The following is a 19,630-nucleotide window of genomic DNA, read 5'->3' on the forward strand; positions in this document are numbered from 1 at the left end:
ACGGACGTTTTTAGGCTGAAAAACCTCTTTCTAGCTAATTTATCTACTATGGGCTGCCTCCCTGTTGTAGCATAATATTTGTAGGTTTGAATATATAATGAGTCGACGGTAATAGACTTGGGACTGTCTATGCAGGATTTCGACTCTTGTTGATAGAAGAGCATCGTCAAGTGCTGAAAACCATGTTGTGACCAAGATAGGCCCAGGATTCCACAAAGTTTCCATTCATACTGGAGGTCTCAGGGATCTCTTGCTGTCCAGTTCTAAGCCGGCTTAAGCTTTTCCGTGTAGACTTGAGAAGATATGTTAATCTCCGTCCTGTACTGGTATCCAGGATTATTGCTTTTCCTGAGGCCAAAATAATTTCAATGATTTAAAGAACATGTAAATTAGAACTTGGAATGTTACGACGTTAAAAAATGACTATCGTATCGACATTTTGACTGACGAATTCACAAGCTTAGAACAACACTTATTAGGAGTTTTAGAAACTCCTATCCCAGCGGTAGTAAATATCCAATTACGTAATACAGAATTTGTTTACTCAGGCAGGAAGGATGGGGCAAATAGACAGGGCTTATGATGAATAAGGAAACTGCTTAAGTCTTGTTTAGGCTGGGAAGGTATTAATAATAGAATACTAATTGCTCATTTTATGACTAAAGAATTCAGGGTATCAGTTACAGGAGCAAATAGACAGGGTCCCAGGGAGAAATATAGTGTTTTTACTAAGAGATTTTAACGCCCAGTTGGGTAGAAATAGGGATAGATGGTATCCGAGTATAGATAACTTTGATGTAGGAAAAGAAAACTGTAATGACTACAGATTTTTGCAATTTTGTAGGTATAACAATCTAGTTATAACCAATACCGGTGTTTGGTAATAAAATGGCCCGTAAGTTGACATGGTATTCACGTGATGGTAAGACAGCAAATCTTATTGATTACGTTATTATTATTATTATTATTCATTTATTGCCCGTCAAAAAAAGGTACAAAAGGTACAGTAGACGGAGTAATCACTAAAGAAAACAAAAAGAACAAAAAAAGAAGAAAAAGAAGGACACAAACACACATTGAAAATTCAAATACATGACAACAAAAAAACTCTTCGTTACATTAATACGAACAATGATTATAGTATATATGTAAACCGATGAAATGATTATAGTAAACCGAAGACTGGCAGGATCAATAGAAGATACTAGGGTGTATGGGAGTGCTGCTTTTTATGTTAAAAGTAAAGATCGCAATTTTAAGCTCAAATTTCGGAAGGGTATCTAACTCCCAGAAAGTTATAATGTTGGTAGACTCCAGGATGAGAATTTGAGAGAACTTTTCCAGGAACAGTTGAATACCAAACTTGAGAGTTTAAAATTTGACAATGTGGAAGATGATTGGAATAATTTTAGAAAAACAATTTGTGAAGTTCTCAGAGAAGAAAGTTAAGACTGCTGCTAGGAATATTAGTGAAAAAGCTTTATGTTTTATAGAGAAGAGAAGGGCTTTGTACAAGAATTGTCTGAGTGATGGATCATATGAAAGCAAAAGCAATGTAAAGAAAATGGAGACAGGATTAAAATATGAACTAAGGAGGTGTGAAGTGGAGGCCATGGATAAAATTACCGAGAATCTGGAAAATGCAGCTAGACGGCATAATAGTAAAATATTGTACTGGTATCTTAATAAATTGCGAGGGAGTAGTCAATCCGGACTTGTCCCAGTTGAAAATAGGAACGGGACCACAATTTGTGATAAGGAAAGAATTGAAGAGAGGTAGGTGGAACATTTTGAGAATGTGCTAAAGCAAGATACAGTTACTGGAAAAGATATAGAAGAAAATGAAACAGGTGTGATACCTTGGATGTGAAGGAAGATTTGTTCTGTGTAGAAGAATTAGTGACAGTACTAAAAGGATTAGAGATATAAGGCTCTAGGTGCTGATAGTGTGATACATGAGTTTCTTAAGTATGGTGGCTCTGAGGTTAGAAATAAGTTACTGAAGATTATGAATATGATTTTGGAAAAATGGGAAGTACCAAATGATTTTAAGAAAACATTAATTAAGCCACTTTATAAGAAAGGTGATAGTAGTGAGTTGGGTAATTATCGAGGCATTAGTCTGGTCTCTGTAGGTAGCAATGATACTTTTTAGACTGAGAGATGCCGTAGACAAAGTTTTAAGAAAAGAACAGTGCGTTTTTAGAAAAGACAGAGGATGTGTCGACCAAATTTTCACTCTTAGCTTAATAATTGAGAAGTACCTGAGTTGTCAAACGCCTTTGGTTCTCAGTTTTATAGATTATGAGTATAATGAAAGAAAGGTTGAGATGGCTAGGGCACGTTCTGCGGATGAAGGATGACAGATTGCCGAAGATTTTCCTTTTCGGCCAACCGTCTAGGGTTAAACAGAAAGCAGGTCGTCCTCGTCTGGGGCGGAGGATGTCATAAAGAAAGATTTAAAGGAAATGGAAACTTCCTGGGAGGGTGTAAAGAGGGAGGCTTTTAATAGATTTCGTTGTAGGAGGAGCGTGCGTAGCTGTGTTGGGCTTAGGCGGCTTGGTGCTGCGTTGAGTTGTAAGTAGTAGTAGTAATAAGCGACTTAACTGAACTTCTATTGACAATCGATTGCCTGAAGTCAGTTTCGGAGAGTCTGAAGTGAGTTTGGTGGCCTTGGTCGAGGCAGGTTGGTGAATGAAAGAAGGCGATATTGCATTTGCACGTTTCCGTGGATTTTCCTGGTGGCCGGTTCGAATATTAAGTGAATTGACGCCTGGTAAGAAATATTATGGTATTCACGTATAGTGATAGAAAAATCGTTAGTGTTTTGACAGAGAACCTTACAGCCTGAAATAACAGTTAAAATGGAAACTCTTATTAGTGAGATAGAATCTAAAAGCAACTCAATCAGTCAAAAGTAATATCCCAGCTTTCGAAAGTAAAGCTGACTCAGGATGAACTTGAAAACATTACTGAGGCTGTTTATTCATCGTTTATGCACGAAGTTAAGGTAGTTCTGGATGAAATAATTTGTCGTCTCGATGCTCTCGAGAAAAAAAAAATAGACTCCTACAAACAGGAATTACAAAAAGTACAGGAGCAAATAGATCTTGTCGATCAAAGTAATAAATCTTTGTCTTTCTTCATCTATAACTAACCTGGGCTTGAAGTGAACAACCAGACCTCAAATCAAACTCAAAAAGTAACCTTCAAAATTCCCTTACTTCCAAGGGAAATAATAAACACTTGTCAGAACTTCGTGGCACGCGTACTTTCGTAACCGAAAGTTTAACAAAGCGAAGTCAAGCAATTCTAAAACCCTCAAATGATTTTGTTGGAACCAGAAATGCTTGGTCTAGCCAAAACCATGTTTTTGTGAAGATAAGTCAAAATATCATGCTACTTCGAAATTTGGCCCAAGTACTATCGGTACCCTGATCTTTTGTGTTTACTGACGGGAACATGGTATCATAAAGACGGAAAATAATATGAACATGACGGAACATGATATGAACATGACGGAACGTGATATGATAAAGACGGAACATGATATCAACATGACGGAACATGATAGGATAAACGTGCTGCCTTAAATTTAAAAATGGATAGACTTAATTAACTAGAGTCGCAGTTTCTTGACCTATCGAGTTTGAACATTCCCAGTCTATGCAATGAGGTGCATGATGAAAATGCGCATTTATATTTGAGTGTTAAATACCAAGAAACCAAGTACGTGAAAGCCAGTGACATTTATTGCGTTGCAAAGTTGCCCAAATACTCTAGCAATTGCCTATTACAATGTTCAGAGGCTAGAAACAGCTATGGATAGTCTGTGTACAACGCTAATCGAGTAAAATTTTTCTTTTGACATAATAGGCCTGACAGAGACTTTTATAACTGAGGTATCTAGACCCCGGCACCGCACCGGTGGATCGACCGAACGCCATCGACAAGAGGCCCGTTTGACCGCCGCCGAAGTGTCACGACGCTGCCGTCAGAGGTGGCGGCGTTTTGTCGACTTTAAACTAATTTTGTGGCAATTCTTTATTGCGTCAACCGCAAAGTCGGAGCTTTTCCTTCTCGTGTGGTTTAGTATTTCGATTTTCCTGATTTGAAATCAAGCAGGGCTTGTACTGTCCCCAAATTTTTGGGTATTTCCCCCAAAATCTAAGCGTCACCCCGAAAAAAAAATCTGGTTCCCCGACTCCCCGAAAATCATGCAATCATGGTGTCACCCCTAGCAAGTTGTCACCAGTGACTTTCCCTCCCAAATATTACTTTGGATACCATAATTCTTCACAACTCTCCTGTTCGTTAGATTTCATCTCTTTCGTTACTTTGCATAAACACCAGACAGATGCAATGTTCAATTGCAAATATTGCAATATACAGAGTTCTTCATATGCTGACAAAAAAAGTATTGTCTTTGTGAAATGAGTTTAAATCATTTTGAATGTAGTTTCTCAATCGCTATTTTTACATCATTTGTAGTCAAGAATTTTTTTTTTCAAATTGAATAGAATTATAGAACGCATTCACTAATATACAGCTTCAGCATTCAGTTGGATTTTGAAATTGACAGCCGACAAGTTGTTTCTACAGCTGAATTGTAAGTTTGCAGAATTTTTTTTTCTTTTTTACTATTTTTAGATAAGATTTTCTTAATATTTAATGCTCAATTGTTGAACGCCTTATAGAAAACATAATCTTCTTTCTGAAACATTTTAAACCCCCCCCCTTCCAAAAAAAACTTCTATTGAGACAAGATTTAGCAATAGACTAAGCTTTGCACAAGGTTGGGGAATTAAAGATCGAAACAGAACCTACCCCAAAAATACGATTTCTAAATAAATTGTAAATTATTGCCTATAGGGGGGGGGGATAGTTGGCTATCATTTTTAAATGATAATGCCTCATTTTTTTATTGAAAGCAGGGATCCCAAAAAGATAATTATTTTTGTCATTTAAAGTGGAGACAGAAGAAAATGATATCAAATTACCTGGGAAACCATTGAAATATTTTGATAGACCCAGGAACTCCCATTGGGACTTGTTCATTGTCTTTGGTATTTTGCGATTTCTCATAGGCTACTGACCTAATTTGGCTTTTGTGCGTGCTCCCTTTTAATTAGATTCTTTGGATCTTATTGAATGCCACGGCAAATCTATGACTGAGTTTTCCCAATAGTTTGAGCCATTGAGGTATATTTGAATAATTTCGCCTTTTTTGTTGTTTTATTTGTACCACTTTACTCACACCCTCAATTTTTTTTTCAAGGAATACTAATGTGCTTAACGTTATTTTGCGTGTTTGTTTGAACGATGCAGTGACCTAGTTAATTATTAAGTTAATTATTTTTTTAATTTAAAGCTGACACGGTATCCTATCAAGGTGGTATCCGGAGGAGGGGGGGGTCGGGAGGTATTACATTTAAATGATAATATCTCGAAATTTTTTTATTGAAAGCAGGGATGACAAAAAAAATAATTTTTTTTCCAATTTAAAGCAGAGACGGCATCCTATCAAGGTGGTATCCAGAGGGGGGGGGGGCATAGGGAGTTATTATATGTAAGTGATACGACCTTGATTTTTTTTTATTGAAAGCAGGGCTGCCCAAAAGCTGAAATGTTGACAAAAATTAATACGATTTTCGTGAGTTATACTTGATACAGCACTTGTATAGTTTTATCGTCCAAAGGGAAAGGAACATATGCACCCAACCCGTTTTCTTTCTTATTGATGAAACGGGTTTACTTTGAAAACATTCATTCAAAAGTACGAGGCAGATTCACACTGAAACGAATTGATGTGACGAAAGCGATATCGACATCCCCAACTAACGTTGCACTCGAGTGATAATGGCGCCCTTGGTCCAGTGCCCAAGTTACATTAAAAGGCCAGGTCGTAATAAAAGCTTTCAATTTGGGAGGTTCAAGGAGGAGTCTTTGACAGTCTTATGACCTCAGGGTACTAGATGTTGCAACGTTGTTACGTATCTACAGTGGTTTAAAAAATTCGATCACCCCACCAATGATGACCAAAAATATGCACAAATATAACAAACGCAACATTTGGAATATTATAACACTTTTTTTTAAAGCTTTGAAAAATATCAAATCAGTCTAAGTACCGCTAATTATGTTTACAATGTATTTTAAAAAGCAACTGTTAGAAAATTTCAATGAATCTTACCATAACACAAGTTTTGAATCTTGGTGGGAATCTACAAGGAATCTTTGAGCATTTCGAACACATATGACTCATTGTTGCAACTTTCTTAAATTTGGTAATTTGTGTGAGTATTTGGAAATCAAAGCTTAAACTCAATAACTAATACTAAGTGTCCTAACATTTTGCTTGGATTAAAAGTGACGAACTAGGAAGAAAATCCCAACATCTTCCTGGAGCTACTTCAGTCTAAATATTATTTCATTTAATTACATTTAAAACGGATGGGCTTTTAATTTTTTTACCTGAGAAAATAGCTGGCATTTCATTTTTTTTTCATACCCAATAAACAATTAAGTGTTTTTTGTTTCATTGTAATTGAAGTGTTCTCATGTATATTTCAATTTGATAAATTTACTCCTTTTAGATGTAGTTTATAATTTTACTGATATTAGGTATTTATGAGTTTATAATTTGGAATGAATCCCCAAATAAAAAAATGAATAATATCCAAAAGAGCAGCCAAAAGCACAGTTCAGCCTTAGCCTACATGACATATATTCTATAAAGAAGCCAAAAAACTTTAATTTTTTTTAAAACGTTATTAAAACGAAACGCCACAGCCATTTCGTTTCTACCAGATTTCTACTTTTCTTGATGAATAACGAAGAAGACCAGTTTCCAGCCAGCGACTTGTGAATTTTACTCATAAACTCATGAATAGGCTCGAATCTGTTGTAAATTTAAGCTGTGATTTGAGAAAGACTAATGAAAACATTAATGTTTGCGGTCAACATTGATCGCGCTGGCGGCGCGCTGCCGACATCTTACCAGCGGTGTGCCGCCGACATATTACCGGCGGTGGTGGCGCGGCGGGGGCGTGCTGTTTTGGCCCCGCCGCCACCGGTCTTCCCTCATCGGCGCGGCGCCGGGGTCTGGATGTATCTCCTATATCTTTTTTTTTTAATTCAAGGGCATTCTTTCCTTTTCCGTAATCGTAGTAGTATGCGAAAAGGTGGCTTAGGCGCTTATGTACAAAGTGATTTTTCTGTGTCGATATTAAATTATGTCTTTTTTTGGCGTGATGGGCTACTTGAATCACTTTTTATTCGATTGTGCAAAGATGGTGGAGAGATATTACTTGTCGTTGTAAATAGACCTCCGAGTTCTCCGGGAGTAGCTTCATTAGCATCAATAGAGAATTTATGTAATAAATTGGTTTTTTTTAGAGTGCCATCTGTTGTAGTTGGAGATTTCAACTTTAATTTACTTGAATTGAATGATGTTTGGAATTTAGAATTTCTGACTGCTATGTTATCGGCTAATTTTTTTTTTTTTTTTACCTTCGATTACTACCCCAACCCGTGTAACTTGGCTGAGTACTACGTTAATCGATAATATATTTTTGCTGCAGATATGGTATGAATGAGCAAAATTTTTGGCATAGCTTGTTTTTTCAGGTTCAGATCATTTTTTGAATTATGTTTCATTAAGCCTACACGAGCAAGAATTTGATAATGACCGCAATTTAAAGGCAACCGGCCATAACCCTCGAGGAAATATTTTAAATTTTTCTGCTAGAAACTATGAGAAACTAAAAACCTTTCTTTCAAGGGCAGATTTGGAAGAGGTATATGAAATGAATGACGTAGCAAGCGTAAATTCATTATTTGCGGATAAATTTCTTCAAGGCATGGATCCATGTTGTGTGGCAAAACCGAAAGATTAAAAAAAAACCGTCTGTCGGGAACCACTTTGGTTCACTGCTGGGATTAAAAATAGGATAAAACTGAAAAATAGCCTGTACGGGAAGAAAATAAAATTCCCTTTCTTTGAAATGGCAGACATTATAAGGAATACCGGGCTACCGTGAACAAAAAGAAACGAAAATTAAAAACAAATTATTCTTGTTCCGGTTTTGAATTAAATAAGAATAATGTACGAGCAACGTGGAAAATAATAGATAGGATACTTTCACCTCATAAGAAACAACAGAAAGGAGAAATCTCAAATGTTATTGCCTCTTTAAAGGGGCTGCTAAAGCCCCTTTAAAGTAAATCTTCTGACAAAAAATTAATAAGAAAGCAGAACTAATCTTATAGAGATTGTACTTCCGGATTGTTTTTCAACAACCTCTTAAACTGCCGTTTGTAACAAGGAAAAGGGGACGTAGTCTAAAAAGTAGTCCTGTTGAAAGATCAAAAGCAAAAAGAAGATGTTGTAAATCCTTGCTTCGGGCTGAATAGTCTTGACTGAAAAGCCCCGCCTGCTCAAATAGAAGAAGAAAGCGTTTTATAAAAATAAAATATATCTATGACATAATAAAGTGCACGCACCCTCAAGATGTATATTGCAAAATGTTATTTTTACTCTACCTACCCTTGAAATTATTCTTCGTGTGTACCTATGCTGATAAAAACTGTTTTAGAACCCAGATTATTTTCGGGTTTTCTTCACTTTCTACGTCAAAATTTTGACCCGTTGTACATTTTCCTCTTGAGTTGCTTTTGACTAGAAAAGAAGTTAAATATAAGAAATAGTTTGTTCTGATTAAATATTTAAATAGTGTGTGGGCAAAACATAGTAAATTCTTATAAAACCAGAAGCAGCAATAAGAAAAAATTGTACTTTTCGAGAGACTATATTCAGTATTGTTCTTATCCCCCCCCCCCGAAATGTTTGTCTGACTCATAAAAACGTAACAAAAATGGATATAAACAAATTTTGTATGCGCTTTTTGACTTTTTTTGTGTAACCCCCCCCCCCCCGGAATTTTTTTTTAGTAAAACCCCCTCCAAAAAAAAATGCTGGGTATGGCCTTGGTCTCTGGTGCTTCAACCGATTTATAGACAGTGTTTATTATTAACGATCAGTATTCAGTTTGTGTATGTTAACATCCAACATGTCAACACTTAATTTACCGAGTCTTAATTTTCAATTTGTCTAGATTCAACTGTCAATGCTCAATATTTTTCAATATTTTAACGCTCTATGTTTGTCTGTTACCACCTTTCTCTGTTTTTGTCCAGTCAGTTCGGGATGGGTTTGGTGAATGGTAATGTTTCTCGTGTAGGAATCTAGTTTCTGATGTATGATCTGGATCTTCCTTTATAAATTTTATAACAGATAAAGTGTTTGTATCATTAAAATTTGACTGCCATTTTTTTGGGGGGGGGGATTTTTAAGTCTTCCGCCTTTTTGATGAACTTACCCATTTTGCTGGTTTTTTTAATATTCAGCATATTTTGGGGATAATTTTGGCTGTTTTGGGTTTAGGGCGTGTGTGTGTGTTAATCTTCGTATTGGAGTTACTTCTTCAAAATAAATTCCTGAAATAATTCAAATAATTCCAAAATAATTCAAATTTTGGCTGAATAATCCAAATCTAACTTTATAGACGCTCATTTTCAGATAGTAACTGCAGAATATAATTTAAATTCTTATTGTTAATATATAAGGGAAACATTTTTATGACTAGTATTTCACAGGGCAGGTTAAAATGGTTGCAAAATAAGATCTGTAGATGGTGTTGCAATCAGAGTTTGTGGTATGCAAAGGTTTATACATTTTGAAACCTGTATAGTGTAGCAACTATGAGACATGGAAAGATTCTGGTTGCACTTTCGGATTATAAAAATATTCTCTCACTACATTGACAAAATAGCTGTTTAAACTGTCGCTAGACCACCAATAGGCTTTCTTTTACATTGAGAAACGGAAATATGTGCATCTTATTATATTTAATTTTTGTTTGAAATCGTTGCAAGAAAAGGTTGTTCCGCTTCATTATATTCTTCTTGTAGTCCATTGGAAGGGCTGTTTCATCCCCGGTGGCTGTAATGGGTGGAGCAGAATTACTCTATACACATGGTGATAAATGTGAAGATGACAAGAATTACAATTATTCAACTCGGATCAAGTTTAGATGTGACGAGACAAAAACTACGGTAAGATATTTTCTTAATATTTCTAGTAAGACCACACTGGCTCAGCATGACAACACAAGAAATTGTTGGAAAAAGAGGTGATTGACCTCATACATCTGCCTCTTTATCTCTTTACTTTTTTGACAAACATTTCATTTCTTTTGTTCCAAAAATAATGACAGTTTATAAAAAATAGTGTATGCTTCAAGTAGACGCTACTTTTGTGACCAACTGTAAATTTAACGCACCACGCTAAGACTTTAATTTTGCACTGTTCCAAATAAAAAAAAAATATGGTCTAAAATACGTGAAAACAGCCTAGATTTACTTATATTTAAAAATTCTATTTGCTAATATATTACACAGCGACCCCTGTTCCCCTCCAAAACAAGTGTCCCAACTTTCAGTAGACTTCATATTTTCGTTTTTAGCTAGAGCTAAATAAAACTAGGTCATATTAAGTTTATTTTCTGGAAATTGTCATATAGCTATTCTAGAATTCTAGGGCTTTTCTTCTAGAGGACATGTTTGGGATTACTGTGACGTTAATTTTAAATTTTTGAATTTTTCTCTTTTGATTTTTAATTTTTTGAAGCATAGTGCTAGGTTGTCCATATCTCTCCTAAAAATAACTGGGATTAGCTCTGAACCCTTCCCTAATGACTTCCCTATTTCTAACTGCTTTCCTCGGACTTCCTGGGTATATTACAGCTTTTAGAAAGGCCCGAAGAAGAAAAAAAAAGAACGGATGAGGCTAAAGTTTTCGACGTTTGTACCCATTATACCCATTCAGAATCAGTTATGAGAACGACCCCATGGTCCCTATGCATTCCTTGCAGCCATTTTCAGGACAGGTTTGAGCTGCAATAGCTTACTCCGTCTTGCTGGTGCCTGACTATCGTTACAAGTAGCCGACGAACTCTTTCCTGCATGTCTCACAGGGTATAACGGGACGCTAACTCCACTTGTGTACATCCTGGACACTGCTGGATTGAACTCTTCGTCCTCTTGCCCAAAAAGTTGGTATAACTTTATAAAGAGTGGAAATCGTACTAGTGTAAAAAACAAACAAAAAAAAAACACCGGTGCCATCTAGCGTTAGACGTTTCTCGACATTTTTTTTAAACGTCGCAATAGTAATTTTCAAGAAACTAAGATCAGACACTTATTATTAAACTAAATATTCCAATTGCACTGTTTTTCCATATTATTACGCTAAAATATTTGCCAAGACACCTAACGTTAGGTGACATTGGTGATTTTATTCGACACTAGCACCAGTTTCATCGAGCATGTGTACTTATATAAGTACCCACGCTCTTTGCTAGCTCAACTGTACTCTTCCTGGGAGTGGCTTAAACTGTTTTCAGTGGCTGCATTAATGGGCCCTGTAGCATGACACTTTTTAAAATGTTCCAGACGTCTCTGTTTTATGCTCTGGTAGGGGGCTTCTTACATTTGATCTAGACTCTAATTTGGGTTCTAGTTGCGCTTAAAGACATCGTATCATGTTCTCCAAAACAAGGGCGTGAATGTTTTAAATATATATTTTGAATAAACTAGTAGTATTTAATATGTATTTTAAACGTCTGCTTTTAAGTAATTACTCATCACTGAGTACTGTCAAATTAATAGAAAGTCGCCTTTGGCCAACACAGCTGCACACTTCCAACCTCCATCCCAATCCATTAAAAACTTTCATCTTCATTTAAATGCTTTTTCCTTCCAATCTCCTTTAAATCCTTTTTTACGACCTTTTCCTACTCCATTCGGAGAAGACCTGCTTTTCGTTTGACCCTAGATGGATGGCAGAAAAGGAAAATCTTTGGCAATTTGTCAGTGTTCATTGGCAAAACATGTCCTAGCCATCTCAATCTTTTTATCACTATAGCCCTAGAAAGTGGGATAGAGCCAAATTTTTCGTACAACTTATTTAAATACGGCCAGTCAAACGGGTACCCGAAGCAATCCGTAGACGATTCCTCTTGAAAACTTCTAGCGAATCCTCCTTCGTCTTCTGAAGTGCCCACGCTTTAAAACCATACTTGACTACTGTCATCACTAGGGCTTCCACTCTTCTTTCTGCTTCTTCTTCTTCTATTTCACAGCAGGTGGGCTTTTCAGTTGATACTATTTAGCCCTTTTCCTTTTGCTTCAATCTGTGGGCTACAGAGCTACTGGCTTGGTTGTCTCTTATTTATTAGATATTCTCAGATATCTTTCAGTAGATCTTTCGACTCAAGGAGTTCAACTATAAGATGATAGATATCGATTTCTGTGCTCTGTGTGCAGGTATAGTCGGCTAGGCTCTTGGCTGATAGTGAGATTTTGTGGTGTTTGAAGCACTTTAACAGTTTACAATGCAAGGTATGCTGTGCAGACGTCAGCATATTACATTCAAATAGGCAGTGGTCAATTGTTTCATTATTCATAATACAATACCTGCAAAGAGGGGACAGGGGAACTGAACCACTTGAATTAGGAAACTGATACAAGAAAGAAAATTTAGTCCAGAACGAATTCTATGATAAATTTTAGAAAAATACTTATTGGGAAAGGGGGAAAGAGTGGGGTTATTCTAACTAAAAGAAGCAATTTATAGCCTCCAATAGTATATATCTGTGACGGAGATGAGTTACCCGAGTGGCTGATCAATATCTATGGTATTTGTTGCAGTTTCACCAAATAAATAGTTAATATTCATGTAGAAGGGGCAAAAACTAAAATGATAATAAGTTCTTATGCCACTTGAAGCAAGATTGTCAATAACGCTAAGACAATGATAAGTGCCAATATCCAACTTATACTGAGGAGCTAAAGACAGCAACTCAAGGCTTGATAAAGAGTCAGAATAAGCTATAATATTATTTGAATTATCAATCAAAGGTTTATTTTCCATAAGGTGTTCTAATGCCATGATTATGGCATTCAACTCTGCAGACATTATAGATACACTATTATACAATCTCTCACCCATTACAATTTTAGGTGAGGAAGGAAAGCACCACTTGCTACCTTCTCATTCATTTTGGACCCATAAACAAAGATTTGGAAATGGTTTTTATAAGTAATTATATTAAGTTCAGCGAATTTCTTCTGGTCAAAAGCAATGGGGGTTAAATCTTAAGTCCACTTTGAGAAATCAGTATTTATTATGGGGATTTACAAATTCCATGGAGGAGATTGGGAGAAAGTAGGTGCAGTAGACTTTGCAGGTACAGGGAACTTCTTCTGAATATTGGCATACTCATCTGCAATGCCTCTATACATGGCTGGATTTCTTAACCAATTATGTATGGTTTGTGAGCTATTTGATTCAATTTTTGTAAGATGTTTTATCAAGAGAAAGCTACGTCTCTCCCTTATTGTTGTTAATCCACTCTCCATAAGCAGAAACTTGGTGCTTGTGGGTTTCCTACGACCAAATATGAGACGTATTATATCGTTTTGTATTGTTTAAATTTTTTGCATCTGGGTCTTTGCACATGCACCATAGACGATGAGCCCATAGTCAATATGGGGTCTTATATATGATTTATATAAGACTGGAGTAAGGTTTTCTCCTTACATCCCCAGGGTGTGGAAAGAAGTCTTTTTAGTATACTTGTTTTTCTATAGCATTTTTTTATTGTGTTTGAAATGTGGAGGTGGAAATTAAGTTTTTGGTCGAGCATGAGACCTAGGTAATTAATATGATTATCTTCTGGAATAGTTGTTTCATTTTGAGTTAATCTTGCATTAACATGATTTCGCTTTCAGTGAAATTGGATTATTTTTGACTTGGTAGGTGCTATGGGTAAATCTGAATGTTGAGAGAATTTTTCAAATTGGAAAAGTGACTTTTGCAGCTTGGCTGTGCAATCTCAAAGGTGTTGCCAGATGACCATAGTACCAGATCATCAGCATATTGTAGATTCGTGTGGGGGAGGTTCATGTCCCAGAGATATAGGGCAAAGAGGAGGCAGCTGAGGACTGCTCCCTGAGTAAGGCCTTTGGTTATTGTATTTTGGGGTGAAGAGGCTGAACCTACACAAACAATGAAACTTCGCAATTCTATGAAAGATTTTATAAAAGATACCAGCTTGGGGGGTAATCCATGGTTTGCAAGTTTATTTAAAAGGATTTGGTGGTTCACATTGTCATATGCCCCTTCAAAATCTAGGAAAGCTGCAACTAGGACATTATTTTTTTTAGAATGATTCATTTATTGCATTTCTTAACAATATGAAAGCATCAGTTGAGGAATGGTGTTTCCTGAAACCAGTTTGAGTGTGGGGGATCATATTATTTTTTTCGACAAACCAGAGGAGTCGGTAATAGATCATTTTCTCCATTATTTTCCCCATCATAGGAGTAATCATTATGGGCCTATAAGACTCAGGGTTATTTTTGGGTTTATTTTTCTTTAGGATTGGTAGGAGGGACGAACATTTCCAGATATTGGGGAACGTAGATGAAGCCCAAGCATGATTGTAACAATTTAGAAGTTTCTGTTTGTATGAAGGGGTGAGATTCTTTATCCATGCAGGGTGTATATTGTCATAGCTGCCGCTAGTCTCGGTCCTAATATGATGTATTGCATTATTCATTTCCTGGATTGAAAATGGGCTGGTTATATGCTCGGATCCTGGGCGAGGTTGGTAACTTGGGTTCATAGGAATTGGGGACATTTTGTTGCAATTATTTGATGTTAGCTTATTAACAAAAAGAGTGGCAAATAGCTTAGCTTTTTCATTATCATTGTCATAATGGGTATTATTATGTATAAGCTCATACAGGAGTGGGTTGGGGGAAGTCTTTTTCCTACAGATGTGGCTTATGACTTTATGTATAATTGGCTCATGTGTTTCTCTGGAGAGATTATTTTCAAAATTATTCCAGTAGTTATATTTAGCATTTATTATGGTCATTTTTAGATTAGATTCTGCTTGTAATTTTTTTAAATATGTAACAGGTAATGGTTTTTTTAGGAATGTTCTCTTAGCAGCCTTTTTTGTTCTCCATTTATTTTGGCACTCAATTGTCCACCATGCTTTGCGAATGTGTTTAGGAAAGGTTTTCCTGGGTGTTGACCTGGGGATAGCATGATTAGCTGTATTTATTAGTAAAGATGCCAAAATTTCAGCATGTGTGTCAGCTGTTGAGTTTGAAATGCATGAATTTTGGGTGAAACTTGTAATTTCATCATTTAGCTTATTTTGGAACATAGGCCAATTTGCTTTAGTGTTTTTATATTTGGAGGTATGTGATAGGGTTTCAGCAGGTTCGTTTAGGGAGCAAACTATGGCAAAGTGGTCAGTACTTAGACTATCAATTTTATTTATATAAATTTTATTCAAAATATTTAATGACACAACTTGTAGGTCAATTGTAGAGAAACCGCCACTTTTGGGGTTGAAATATGTATTCAGGTTTGGAGGGGTAGCAACAGCTAATTCAGTATTATTTGAAGTCATACGCTCAATGAACTTATCAGCTTTATTTGCTGGTTTATTCCCCCACAAAAGGCTGTGGGCATTAAAGTCTCCACAAATAATGATATTTTTCAACGTATTAGAATTATTTATATAGCTGAAGAAATCCATGGCATCTGTAGTTTGGCCATTAGGGTTATAAAAGCTTATTATGTAAGTTTTTGTATTATTCAGCCAAACACTGATACCAATTGCATCAACATCATTTACAAAATCTGGAAAGTTGATGCCACAGAATTTTATATTATTTTTAACTATTAAAGCTACTCCACCTCCTTTTCTCTCTTATGATCTATCCTTTCTCAGGATAGTATATCCCAGAGACTTAATTTGTTGATTTTGGGTTAAATGATATTCCTGGAGGCAAGCAATATTGATGGAATTATTATTCATAAAAGATATTAGTTCATTTAAGTTATTTTCTGTGAGTGATCTTGCGTACCACTGGAGTATTGATATGTGTTGTTTTGTTGATTTATTTTTCATATGACTGTGTATCAGGGATCAGCTTTGGTAATAGTAAAGCAAGATCTTCTTTTGCTTGAATGAGCATAGGATTAAGGATGTAGATATTTGCCAATTATGCTATGATTTTTTTTCTGTAGTTGATGTATATTCATGGCCTGAACTGCATTACAGTTTAGAATGAATAAGCATATATTTGGGGATTGCATGTTTAGTTGTGCATCCTGTTTGTCAGTTAAGGGATTAATTCCTGGTAGTGTTTCTGGTTTGTTTCTTCTTGGGAGGGGGGGGGGGGCAGGCTGACCTCATCTCATTGGACAAGGAGGCTTGTTGACTTGATGATTCTTTCTGATAAAGACGTGAACTAGGGGGCTTAGAGGATGGTGTTTTATAAGGGGTACTTTATGCATTGGGAGTGTTTAACTTGGGAGTTTTGGTTGGTTTCATTATGGGCTTTATTTGGTATGGTTGGGCAGCATTTGCTTCCATAGCTGCAAAGGGGTATGGAATGGCCTTCTCTGTTGCTATTTGGAGTGTTAGTGCTCTTTTCTTATATGCAGGGCATATTGATTTATTGGTAGATTCATGTGGGCCTTTACAATTGATACATGTAGGCTGAGTGTTGTTGCAAGTTGTCAACTCTTTACGATGGGATGCTTTACAATTAATACATGCTAGGAGAATTTAATTGCATTTGTTTGTTGTGTGTCCCAGTCTGAGATATCTCTGACACTGGATAGGTTTTGGCTTGTATTCCATGTCTGGTTTGATTTGCCCAACTAGGAATAACTTTTCTGGGATGTTAATTTTTCTCCTTAAGTGTAAAAAAGAAAGATCCACTTGTTTTTAGGCCATTAGAGTTTGGTTTACCAAGTTGGGTAACATCTTCAACAGGGATTGTGTTGCCAGCCCTATCTGAGAGCCCTTATTTTAACTCCTGAATTGGTATTTCTGGGGGAACATTATATAATACTATTTTTGTTGTGGATTGTTTTGGGTTCCATTTAGATGCATTAATTCGGATATTCAGAAGAGATTTTAGATTAATTATTGTATCTGCCGATTTCTGATCTTGGAGCTATTAGCAAAGATCCATCGCGGTGAATGTTAAGAGAAAACATTGATTTTAACAATTTGAAAATTGCAACTCTTATTGCAGTAATCTTATTTATTTCAAAGGGGGTATTAGGAGAAATTTTTAGGTAAATTCCTAAGTTTTGGGAGGGAGAATCTTGGGCAGGGGGAGGGGAAATACTTTTGATTGGGGAGATTTTTTTCCTTTTTTTTTGAGCTTCTTGAAAGGACCTCTTGAAACCCATTATCATCATTTATAGTGACATTAGCCCCTACACTGATCATTGTCCTATTCTCAGAATTTGAGCTATCATGTGAGCTTTGTGATAGTGAGCTTGACCAGCGAGGATGGGGATCAATATTATTAGTATTTAGGGTGGAATCTGGGGAAACTTTTTTTTAGGGGGAGGTCTATGCATTGCCTATTGGAATAAGCTTTAATCTAAACAAGGAAGGATATTACTATGATAACAGACCGTCTGCACTCTACTGTGGGGGAAAAAACTTCACCATCCACAAAAGAAACACCACAGTATGGCTCTGAGGAGGATTTTGAGCACGATTGGTTCGGTACAACTACTGATAAATCGAGATAATAATTCACAAGAAATTTATTTGTAAATTTCTTAAAGTGTTGCTGTTGCTGAACCATGAAAAAGTCTTCTAATCTTTGTTTCCAGAATTATCTTCTTATTCTTCCAACACTTTTTCACCTGTTACAAAACACACCAAAAATTCCCGTTCGTACCGCAATAAAAGGTTCAATTGAAAGATACAGGAAAACATTTTCCGTTCACTGTCTAACGTTTAGATTCTATTAAATTTTGGACATCTCTGTTTGTATGCTTTATTTTACTTTTTTTTATAGAAAATTTTTTGCGATACACGTTTAGGTTTCAGATATTTTGTTGTTGTTTATTTTCTGTTTTTATGACACAAGGAGAAAATTTGGCTCTATTAGAGCTTGCTGGCTACGCTACTTCTCGGACAAATATAATCTAAATAATGTATATTTCACATTACTTTTCATATTATTTGATAGCAAGTGTGGACACACAGTATATTGGAACAAAAAATATCATTTGTTTGTGAAATCTTTCAGTTTAGCCCAGCAGGTAAAACGGCTTTAGATAATGCAGCTAATTGTATTTGGGACTTTGGGTGCACAAAAAGGGCTTGAAGGGCAGATTCGCCCTTTTACCAAGCCTTTTGAAAATTGATTACCTATTTTCAGGGATAGATATTGGACTTCAAATGCCTTTAGCTTAAGATTCCCCCTTTTACCAAGCCTTTTGAAAATTGATTACCTATTTTCAGGGATAGATATTTGACTTCAAATGCCTTTAGTTTAACATTCTGCAAGTGAAGTCTTGGCACCTTTATCGTTTTGTTTTGCTTTGCAAAACAAAACAAAAATTCGTGGTATCGCAAAAGATCTTGCAAACTAGTTCCTTCAGTAGAATGGAATATTTGAAATTCTGGAGTAAATCACGAATGGGATACTCCCTTTTCCATTTCCTTATATGAATTACTGATATGAATCACTTCGGTTGAATAGTAATTCGTAATATAAATTTACTGTTAAATATATCGTATGTCATTTTCCAAGCCATTGACGTCCTAGACTTTCTTAGTGAGTACTATCCCTCTTCTCGCCCTCTGGGCGAGAAGAGGAGAAGAGGAGTGAAACCATATGAGGAAGATGAGTTTTTCTTCAATTTGATTGATAAGAAAGGATAAGAGAATGGCGGGGTAACAAGCCACGAAAGAGCTTATGATATTGCTAATTTACCTCTGTTTTTTTTTCCATTAGCAAGATAGTTCATTCTGGAGTGGGCATCTATTCAAGGCCAAACTACCCGCTTAGCTAGTGTAGTAGAGTAGGGGGCCCATGCTTTGGAAGGTCTAAGTTCTTTCGGAATATGATTAAACATTTTTTAAATTTTGTGCTGCCAAATAATTCATTTAGCTTCTAATAGAATTCTTACCTCAAGTAAGGATACCCACGCCAAAAGAAAGTAGATCGATTTTTTGTCCTATATTAAAGACCCTTTCTTTGGGGCAAATAGCCTCGGTCTTAAGTCCTACATTTTATATAAGGGGCCAGGAATTTGGAGAACTTATTTGCCTGCTTAAATAGTCTGATTATGTTCTATCTAAGGGGAGCAAATGTCATTAGCCTAAGCTAAGCCTGGATCTTACCTTGCTTTTGTCAAAGTTCTTCTGTACTAAGTGTGTGACTTTTCGAGTTTTTTGTTTTTTTGAAATAAATTCAGTGTGATTTCTAGAAGACTGTTTAAGCCATAAAAAGAAGGACTAGTTGAAGCTAGTATTTATAAAGGATGAAGATTGAAATTCGCAGACTTTTTAACAGTTCTGAGTACAAAACACGAAGAAGCTCTTCCACTTCCTACGTCATGCCTTGTAGTATCATAACTTTAAAGTTTAATAACTGGGGAAAAGATTTATAGCAGAGATTTTGATGTTATTGTAATGATTGCGCCAGATCAATATTTCTCATT

General features: G+C 36.0%; 1 protein-coding gene across 1 annotated transcript in view; it reads left to right on the top strand.

Annotated features, from left to right (window-relative positions):
- The window catches only part of Lerp (lysosomal enzyme receptor protein), a 114,953-nt gene that overhangs the window by 57,608 nt on the left and 37,715 nt on the right, over nucleotides 1–19,630 (top strand). Inside the window, exon 10 of the mRNA XM_089090364.1 lies at nucleotides 9,973–10,116. Within this exon, the coding sequence (XP_088946490.1) occupies nucleotides 9,973–10,116 (144 nt within the window). The remainder of the gene's footprint in view (nucleotides 1–9,972; nucleotides 10,117–19,630) is intronic.

This window comes from Artemia sp. Qi Xiang Cuo, chromosome 6, assembly GCF_049724085.1.
Source record: "Artemia sp. Qi Xiang Cuo chromosome 6, ASM4972408v1, whole genome shotgun sequence".
In the NCBI taxonomy this organism is placed as follows: Eukaryota; Metazoa; Arthropoda; class Branchiopoda; order Anostraca; family Artemiidae; genus Artemia; species Artemia sp. Qi Xiang Cuo.